Source organism: Urtica dioica, chromosome 7 (genome assembly GCF_054948205.1).
Source record: "Urtica dioica subsp. dioica isolate 48M chromosome 7, U.dioica_male_clone48M_v1_H2, whole genome shotgun sequence".
Taxonomy (NCBI): domain Eukaryota; kingdom Viridiplantae; phylum Streptophyta; class Magnoliopsida; order Rosales; family Urticaceae; genus Urtica; species Urtica dioica.
In genome coordinates this window covers 30,896,281-30,906,830 of record NC_142762.1, presented here as the reverse complement: position 1 = coordinate 30,906,830, position 10,550 = coordinate 30,896,281, and the positions used below count along the sequence as shown (strand labels likewise).

The window sequence follows — 10,550 nt, the reverse complement described above, 5'->3', positions numbered from 1 at the left end:
TGAGTATCAGGTGCGACTTATCGCACCAGATAGTTAAAAAACTTTTAGGTGCGACTCTGATTGTTTAAAATTTTAAGCGGGCCAATTCTCCCTCTTCTTTTTTCATTCAGTTATGACGTGACTTTCTTATTTAATTTTTTTTAATATCATCCGATGTGACTAGTCGCACCTGATTAGTTATCGGGTGCGACTAATCGCACCAGAAAGATCCATCGGATGTGACAAAGTCGCACCTGTAATTTAGGTTTTTCTATAAAATCAAATCTTCTGCACTTCGTCTTCTCCAGTCTGTTCGGCCGATTTTTTTAAAAAAAAAGCTCTCTCGCGATTCTACTATTCTCCGGCCTCTCCACCACCACAAACCACCACAAACGACCTCCACAACCATTAAAGCCACCCCAAAACCTCTCCTACTGCTCTCTCTCTCTCTCTCTCTCTCTCTCTCTCTCTCTCTCTCTCTCTCTCTCTTTGCCTCACTGAGAGTCTGAGACCACGACCTCCGCGCGACCTCTCCACTGGAATTTCTCCGCTGCCGGCCCTGCTGCGACCTCTCCACCGGTATTTTTCTCTCTCTCTCTCTCTCACTGAAATTGTTGTTGCTTAAACTCAGAATGTCTCTCTCTCTCTCTCTCTCTCTCTCTCACAGCCACGTCCCAAGTCCCTCTGAACCTCGCAGTGCACTCAGCCCCTTGGCCTTGAGGCCCTTTGGAGGCTTGCCCTTGTAGAAGACGAGTGCTTTCTTGACTCTTGAAAGTGTCATCAGGCAAAAAAAGTCGCATCTGATGCTATATTTTGTATTAGTGTTAAAGCTTCAAGAAAATCGTCAGACGAGTCTCGACAATCTCTTTTGTTTTCTTTCTGTCTTTATTCTTATCGGTTGAAGTTTATGCCGGTTTATTTGATCTAATTCTTATATTGTATATTTCATATGGTTTAGTTTTCTGGAGTTTTTTTAATTATTTTATTTTTTTCGCACAATATCATTCTATTACTAACAAAGTTATACATAACTTTGACTATTTCATTATTATAATTTATTTTCTAGTTAAATGATATCTTTTAAATTTTAGTAATATTTTTGTTTCGTTGGTGATTTTAAGTTTGAACTCATTTTGTTTATATTTATTTTGAGTGGTGCGAATGTTTACCCGATGAGTTCTTGCCCTCCTCTTGAATGCCAATCTAAATTCCTTCCAATATAAATATAAAAAAATGACTTATTTGAAAATCTCTTTTTTAATTAAATAAATTTGCAAAAGGGGTAAGACAAAATGGGGTGATACGCAGGTTTAGATTAATTTTTGGTGGGAACAGCGAGAGAGATCTGAAGACAACGATGGACGAGAAGCGAAGCAGCGCAGGTAAGTGGGTAAACGACGTAGTTTCGGAGCCGTATTACATGTTCCATTTTCTCGCATTCTTCTCCTACTTCGCCGTCCGTACATCATCTTCCCAGCTTTTAAACCCTCCCATTCTCGACCGTCTCGTTGATCGCGTGAATCTCTCTCCCTCTCTTGCTTCCTAATTTCATTCTCAATCTTGTTTTCGATTTAACTTAATCGGGATTTCGCTTGTTTTTAGGAAATTCAAGCGGTTTTAGCATTTGGCGTCTTGAGTGCTATAAAGGTATTATCACTATTATACTTGATACGGTTAATTTTGCTGCAGTGTAGTTCTGTGTATGGTCTTCACTGCGCAAGATTAGATGATCTTCTTATAATGAAAAGACCAGTGGATTGTTTTTTTATTGGCTTGTTTTTCCAATTCATGAACGGTCGGTCTGTTTTTAATACTTTATTGTTTTCCCTTGCAACAGTTTGTGAGAGAAGAAACATGGGAAGGGTTTATCGGGGACATGGTGTTTTTTGCTAAGGTAAAAATTCTTTCTTTGAAATTATGTTTCGGCTACAAGTATAAGCTGTCTATAGATTTATGAAATTTTGTATGCATGTCTCGTTATTTTTATACTTCTCTAAGATTTGTTTGCATTTATAGCTACCTTTTCAAGTTATGGAAAACATTGTTACCTTCAGGTTTTTCTTGTTGGCCTTGCTTTGTATGTGGATAGCTATCTGGCTTTGTGGTACATCATAGTTTTTTCAGGTAAATATGTGCTTCACTTTTCTTCCTCTCTTAACAAAGTGCTTGAAAGGGTTTTCTAGCGAGACGCTCAATGTTGAAAATGGTTGAACAGGTGAAGTGTTGTAACTACGGATTTTTTGAAAGAAAAATCTGAACCTGGCATTGAGGGCCGGCTCGGAAATTATATGTTTGGTTGAAGTTTTGTTGACCCATTTACAAACCCGTTTACTCTCATGCAGTTATATATATATTAACACAACAACCTGCTTTCGAAGGAGTAGGTACGGAATCAATTTCGGTATTTTGAGCATCAATTGTGTTTCCCGGTCGGGTTATTATCTTTTTTACTCACATTTATTGCTATATATTTTGGCTGAAAAGGTATTATTTGCCAAATTGTGTTTCTGTTTTGTAGGCGATTGTAGTAAATTAACACCACTGCAGCTAGAAACCTTACTGACAGAAGGGAACACGTCAAAATTCTGGCTGGTATGTCCGATTTAATAAATTTATTTTGTCTTTGATATCCAATATGTTTTCTTACATGTACTTTTCAAAATGTAAAATCCCTAGAAAACTTTTCCCAGGGTAAAAGAAAAGATGAAAAGTTCGTTGAGATTTTGATTCCTGAGATTTGTAGCATAGACCTGAACTCTTACATCATTTTTATATGTTCTTTTGCCTATGACTTCAGCTATGTTGCTGTGTCTCGCAAACAGTATACAAACTCGATACGGTTGAATTCTCAGACTCTTGAACTATTCATTTGATTTGGACAGGTTGAATTTCGTTCTTCGTGTTTCCCTTCCTGCATACGCTCAAGTCGATGTTTTCCAGAGCTCTCAATCACGTACAGCTTCTTCTATAACTAAACAAAGATTTTATCTCGTCGAATTAGTTACAGCGCCAATTAATTATACTTGTTCGTGTTTCACAATCGTAGATACTCGACGAAGAGTTTGGCTTTTGCAATAGTTGACCTTGGATTATTCCCCAACGCTGCAGAAAAGTTTGGAATATTTTTTGGAGGTAAAATTATAAACACGGTGTTCCTATTCTGACAAAGATCATATATGGTTAAAAAAAAAAATTAATGTTCGAGGATTGGTAAATTTTAGGGGGCATGGATCAACTTCCTACGTACATCTTATTTGAGAACGCTTCTGGAATTTCCCGCCTCCCGGAACTAAGTCTTGAAGCCAAACCTTCTCCCCATCCCATATCAAAGGTATTTATTTGTATAGAGAAAAGCAAAATGTGTGAGAAGGCTCGTTATGCCTTTTAGTAACCTTGTTTTTTTTTTTTTCCCCGATGCTACAGAGAGTCATTGCAAGATACTTTGAACTTGACCGGCGCCTTCTCGATTACGTAAATGGAAAATAGGCAACCAGCTCCATGGGATTTTCGGCATTCTTTGAGCTGTAAAGGGTAACCTTTTCTTCAGTTCCGATTTTGTCCCGACTTAATTTTTTGTAAGGGCAACATAGGATAGAATTTGTTGCACTATGTGAACGAGTGCATAAAAAAAATGAAGTGTCATGTCAAACTAAATAGTTTATTTTTTCTTAAGCCTGTTTTAAAACTACGCATATAATGTTACTTTGTCTGGCTGTTTTTATATATTTATGAGGCTTCGAAAACACTGCAATGTGCAACACATTTTCGGAAATGAAAGAAGTTTAATAGTATCACCTGAACCTGTAAAAGTCTCTAGTTGAGGATAATGACAAAGAAAGAAATTACATGGGCAAGGTGTTATAGCCATCCTTGACAATCTCTAAGAAAGCCTCTCACGCAAGACCCATAAAGAAGACTTTATGTATTTTTGTTAGGAAGGAAGAAGTTCGTCCTTTTATCAATTTAAGATGTCAGGAATTTATACCGCCTTGAATGATAATCAACCGTATTGAGTGTTTAAAGATTTTTATTTTTATTTTGTTGTTACTAGTTTAGCTTTACTTATTGGCGTAACACAGGTTGGATGCAGTAGTCGTTTATTTTATTATAATGTCATTAATTAATTGAATATATTTTGTAAGAGAATGTGATCGGCCAAAATTCATGTTCTGTCATCCAATATTTTAATATTATATGTGCAAGATTTTGTATTATTTAACTGGTTCAAATATACACATGTATAGAGGAAACATTTGAATCAAAGTTCTGTAAGATTTAATTAAAAAAACGCAAGGGAAAAATCTTAAAATAAAAGTCCAGTCATGGAATATATATTCTAAATCCCTTTTTATAATTATTTTGTAGTTTTAAGTAAATTTTCAACCACAATACCAGGTTGGTGCAGCCACGAATAGTGTTTTCTCCAGTGTTTAAAAAGGCGGTTTTGAGGAGCGCCTTTCGCCTTTTAGTCAGCATACCGCTTCAAGGCTTACGCCTGGGAGTGTTTCTGGCGTTATGCGCCTCGGTCGAAAAAGGCGAGCGCCTCTGGCGGTCAAAACGCCTGAGAATCGCCTTTTACCGCCTTTGAAATGGGAGTTTTTAAAAAAAAAAAAAAACTGGGCCAAAATAATCAGCCGGGCTTTTAATTCAGGCCTTTTTAGGTTTTTTTAAAATTTTTAATGACAATTAACTATATTTAGGTTTTGTTTGATTAGTGTCGTCGAGTTTAATTTATATTTGAGTATAAAACTCTTTTTTTTAGTTTTTGTTTTAAAACTTATGAAAACTTGAAAATTACTACGAATTTTATATATATTATATATTTTCTATATTATTTTTGAGGCGTACGCCTCGTACCGCCTAAAGGCTTACCGCCTCCGCCTAGAAATGGATTTTGCCTAAATTCCCGCCTCCGCCTTATTAAACATTGGTTTTCTCTCCTCTTCATTTTTTATTTTTATTTTTGTTGTAAAACAAACTATCTTCTTCAGTTATTCTATCATTAAATAGATATATTTAAATTCTTAAATACTAAAGTATTAGATAGTTGTTACAAATTGACCAACATATGCGTAGATTATCTCTTTTTATATAATGATATTTAATATTTATGATTGTATTCTGTCTGTTGTATTTGGAATAGAAATGTTTATGCTGTATTAGCTTTTTATTTTATCTGTAATTTATTATGTCCACTTTGTATGTAGGGGAGATGTCGCATAGAAATAATATATATGTTTGATATAGATAATTTTCTCCAATATTAACAACTTTAAGAATGGTCTCCTCTCGAATCCTCTTATCTCCCACGAGACTGATGCTTTCCCTGATTCTGAATTGGCAATGCCGTGGATCCCAACTCTCCATCTTTGTCTTTGGCCAACGCCTCATGGTTGCCGGTCACTCACAATGCATTGGCATTGCTGCGGAAATGTCCAAGCTGTGAGCAGTTTTGAGGCTTCATACACCGCCGTTAAGAAATTGTTTTCATTAGGAAACTCTGGGAACTTGTGCTTAGATTGAAATTCTTACGCTCGATAGGGATGCAGTGGGGAATTAGTTGAGCGGTAGGATTTGCCTCCTTTGGAATAGCGATGTTTATGTGGACCTTATTTCTAACTTGCGCGACTACATAGATGTTATGGTCCAAAAGATCAAGGATCTTCCGTAGCTGTTTATGGGTTTATACGGCCATTTGTATGTCAGCAGGCAGACCTTAACGAGATTTTCCAAGATGTCGGGAAAGATGGTGGTCCTCCCCGACCTGTTATGGAAGTGGTGACTGAATGTAGGCTTAGGACCTTGGATTCTTGGGCCCCACGGTCGCATGGTGGAATTATAATGAAGGTGATACGTTCATTTAAGAACTTTGTTTCCTTTGCAACAATTATTGGTTTAATTCGTCTATTACTTTGTTACATCTGTGTCTTGTCACATGGGGTATAACCATAGGCTTATTTTACCTCTCCACTTGTGGTGCTTTGGACTCTGGCGAGTCGGTGTGTGTAGAAATTGGACAACCCATTTTCACTTCGAACTTGCCTGGGCCGAAGAGGACAATGTTCAGAATGAGATTAACAACATCAATATGGTAAGTGCGAAGCTGAGCAATCGAAACAAAAGTGTTTTGAACATAATTTGAGATCTATCAACCTCAAGACCCAAAGAAGCGGTTGGGATCAATGCAAACCTTACTTGAACATCTTGTTAGAAGCTTAGGAGGGTTGAGAGATAGATCGATATTTGATCTCTAGGAAAAAGATGAAAGGGATTGGGCAAAGTTGGCTAAAATAAATTATGAGCGATTTGAGAGAGATTTTTTAGAGTAATCGCATAATAACCTAAGCAGGTCTGCGTTCTTATTTATAGAGTGAATACGATTAATCAGCTCCGTAATTGGAGGAGGAAATCTTGCCTAAATACAATGAATAATACTATATAGGAATAAAATAAATTCAATATATATATATATATATATATATATATATATATATATATATATGATTATGTATCTAATCAGATTATTTTTAATAATAACTAAATATTCTATATATGACAATACTCCCCTTCAAGTTGGATCATAGATGTTAATCATGTCCAACTTGTTAACAAAATACTCAAACTTGTCACTGAACAACCCCTTAGTGAGTATGTCCGCAACTTGTTGTCTTGTTGGTACGTAGACAATGCACACTTTTCCAGAATTGACATTTTATTTGATGAAGTATCGGTCTATTTCCACATGCTTCGTGTGATCATGTTGAACAGAATTATGAGCGATGCTTATCGCTGCGTTGTTGTCGCTGTAGAGTTTCATTGGTAAAGAGAATGGCATCTTCAACTCCGTGAATACTCTTTGAATCCATAAGAGTTCACAGATTCCTTGTGCTAATGCTCGAAATTCTGATTCAGCAGAGCTGGAGATACAACCGGCTGCTTCTTGCTCTTCCATGTCACTAGATTTCCATACACAAATGTACAATATCCAGATGTAGATCGTCTATCATTTTGACATCCTCCCAAATCAGCATCCGTATACACTTCTACGCCTCTCGTCTCCTCTTTTTGAAATAACAATCCTCTCCCAGGAGTCCTTTTTAGGTACCTTAGAATTCTGGAAACAGCCTGTGAGTGTGGACTTTGAGGTGAGTGCATGAACATACCAACCACACTTACTGCAAATGCAATATCTGGACGTGTGTGAGCCAAGCATATCAGCTTGCCAACGAGCCTTTGATATCTCCCTTTGTCCACCAAACATTAGGATCGACCGTAGTAGATGTTGGTTTACATCCAGTCATTCCTGACTCTTTAAGGAGATCCACGATATACTTGGTTTGAGCTATCGAGATACCTCTTAAAGATCGGGCAACTTCCATGCCGAGAAAATACCTTAGAGGTCCAAGATCTTTAATCTCGAATTCCTGTGCAAGTTCCTTCTTTAGTCTTTCTATCTTGAGTGCGTCACTTCCCGTCAGAATCATATCATCAACATACACGATGAGGATCACAATCTCCCCCTAAGATGAAGGTTTAAAGAACATAGTATGATCTGATTGGCCTTGGCTGTAACTCAGCTTTTTCATGATCCTTCCCAAAGTCTCAAACCATGCCCGTGGAGACTGTTTTAGACTGTATAGTGCTTTATTGAGGCTGCACACCATTCCTTCATTTTCTGGAGTGTGAAATCCTGGTGGAATTTCTATGAACACTTCTTCTTCTAGTTCGCCGTTTAGGAACGCATTTTTAACGTCCAATTGATGAAGCGGTATACTGTTGTTTACAGCTAGAGAGAGAAGAATTCTAATCGTGTTTAGTTTTACAACCGGTGCGAATGTCTCCGTGTAGTCTACTCCATATGCTTGCGTAAAACCCCGGGCCACAAGTCGAGCTTTGTACCGATCAATGCTCCCATCAGCTTTGAACTTGACGGTGAAGAACCACCTACTCCCCACAACTTTCTTATTTCTTGGTAGTTCCACAAGAGACGAAGTGTTGTTATTCTTCAGTGCATTTATCTCATCAAAGGCTGCCTTTCTCCACTCTGGGGACTTGAGTGCTTTAGTGATGTCTCTCGAAATTTTAGCAGCCTGAAGGTTGGTGATGAACGCTCGATATTGCTTCGATAGCTTTCCATAGAACATATGCATGAATAGCGGATGTTTCATACACTCTCTGCTCCTTTTTGCAGTGCGATTGGAAACTCTCCAAGTCTGATTTCATCATTAGCATGCTGAGATAAATCATTAACTGGAATAAGTTCCATACCTGTTTCATCTTCCTGCTCTTGATTTGGGCCTCTCGGATCAGATGATTGAGTTGGTGGCGATTGAGGAGTCGGGGCTATTGTCGGAGTTGAATGTTGTGTGTGATCATCAACCTGTTCTATTGATTCATTTTCTATCAAAGGAATGCACATAGGAGAATTTGTGGTTTTTGGATTTTGATGTGAGGTTGTAGGTGTGAAGTTGATTGGGCGATTTGTGGTTACATGGATTGGGGTTGATGGCTGGTTACTATCCCAAGACTGAATTTCCTCTCTATTCTCCCCCTGAAAAGAAGATTTGGGGTAGAAAGGTTGTGTTTCAGTAAAAGTGACATCCATGGAAACAAACACCTTCTTTGTAAGAGGATTATAGCACCTATACCCTTTTTGTGTAGAATAATACCCAAGAGAAATACATTTAGGTGCTCTAGGATCGAATTTGGACCGGTTATTATTATGGATATGAACAAACGCCACATAACCAAATATTCGAGTTTGAAGAGTATTTGTGAACAGGTGGGTATCAGGATAGGTTTTCATTAGGACTTTGAGAGGTGTTAGAAAGCTTAGGATTTTCGAAGGCATTCTATTTATCAAGTATGACGCTGTGAGAATGGAATCTCCCCAATAAAATTTTGGAACATTCATGGTGAACATAAGACACCGAGCAATTTCTAAGATGTGACGGTTCTTTCGTTCCGCCACCCCATTTTGTTGAGGTGAATCGGGACACGAGCTTTGATGAATTATGCCATGCTGATTAAGAAAAGTGCCTAGGCTTTCATTGAAATATTATGTACCATTATCTGATCTTAAAACATGAATTTTGGCTTGAAATTGTGTAGCGACGATATGATGGAATTTTTTGAAGGCTTCTGGTGTATCAGATTTTTCCTTTAGGAGGTAAATCCAAGTCATTCGGGTGTGATCATCGATGAAAGTGACAAACCACCTAGTTGATCTTAGATTAGGAACACGAGATGGACTACATATGTCACTATGAATTAGTGAGAACAGAATCGATGCAGTGTATGGATGAGATCGAAAAGGTACACGAGTGTGCTTTGCTATTTGACAAATATCCCATGATAAAAATTGCAAATTTTTATTGATATTGAGGTTTGGAAACAATTTATTCAAATACGCAAAGCTAGGATGACCTAGTCTATTATGCCATACCAAGATTTCACTAACAGAATTTTAAACAATTGAACAAGCTGATGGATGAGTTTGCTCGTGATCAACAAGGTCCGGCTTGATGAAGTACAACCCGTCATACTCCCTCGCAGTCCCAATCATCTTCCCCGAGAGATCATGAAAAATTCAAGAGAGCGATGAGAATCGTGCCTTACATTTAAGCGTCTTAGTGATCTTGTGAACAAATAGCAAGTTAAACGCCAGATTCGGTACGTGAAGCACATAGTATAGCTGAATTTTCTTAGACACCATGATGGTTCCTTTCTAAGCCACAGAGGAAAGAGAGCCATTTGCAGTCTGAACCTTCTAATTCCCCGAGCATGGTGAATAGGTTGTAAACTGGTGTGGGGATCTAGTCATATGATCGGAGGCACCAGAATCTACTACCCACCTGAGGCAGCTATGCATGTTTGAGGGGCATTGGAGGACCCATAGGCTGAATTGAGAAGCTTCTTTAGCTGGTCAATCTGTTCAGTAGTGAATGGTAGTGCACTCGCCTGAGATGAGTCAGAAACATAACCCCGCGACTTTGACGGCTTTCCTTTGCGATTATCTGGACGACCATGAAGCTTCCAGCAAGTATCTTTGACATGACCGGGCTTTTTACAGTGTTCGCACCACGGTCGGTTTGACTTTGGACGTGAGTCTCCAGTGTTGTCAATGGTGCCCACTAGAAGAGTTGTAGTCTTTATTTTGTACATTTGATGTAATAAAGTCTCATGAAGACTCTTGCTTGTAATTGCCTATCTATTCATTAATAAAGTTGAAACGTTCATTCATTCTTTCTTTGTTTGAAGCTTTATGATAAAACCTTAGTCTTTTAGTCCATAAACAAACTTAACAACTTACGAAGAGACAAATATAGATTTGCATGAACAAACTCTTCGTAGTTTGCTTAAAATGATATATTCGCAATCTTAGGGTCAAAGGACTATTGACCTCAGTATGATTGTTAGAAGAATCTATGATGTCTGGTTATGAGGCATTGAGAGTTGGGGACTCTATAGTTCTTCTAGGTATCTTCCGAAGGTACTGAATTGATCAGTGCACTTCTAGAGACAATATAAGAACAAACCATTTAACCTCTTATGTCTCGAAGTCACTATGT

The 10,550-nt window shown here is 37.9% G+C and overlaps 1 protein-coding gene across 1 annotated transcript; it reads left to right on the top strand.

Moving 5' to 3' along the window:
- Window positions 1-1,116: 1,116 nt before the first annotated feature.
- Window positions 1,117-3,773, top strand: LOC149390778 (Thioredoxin superfamily protein). The gene is made up of 10 exons (XM_089618529.1): window positions 1,117-1,495; window positions 1,582-1,626; window positions 1,817-1,873; window positions 2,034-2,103; window positions 2,322-2,363; window positions 2,498-2,571; window positions 2,862-2,932; window positions 3,026-3,111; window positions 3,201-3,310; window positions 3,403-3,773. The coding sequence occupies exons 1-10, from the start codon at window positions 1,337-1,339 to the stop codon at window positions 3,463-3,465; spliced, it is 777 nt and encodes a 258-aa protein (XP_089474655.1). The 5' UTR covers window positions 1,117-1,336; the 3' UTR covers window positions 3,466-3,773.
- The last annotated feature ends 6,777 nt before the right edge of the window (window positions 3,774-10,550 follow it).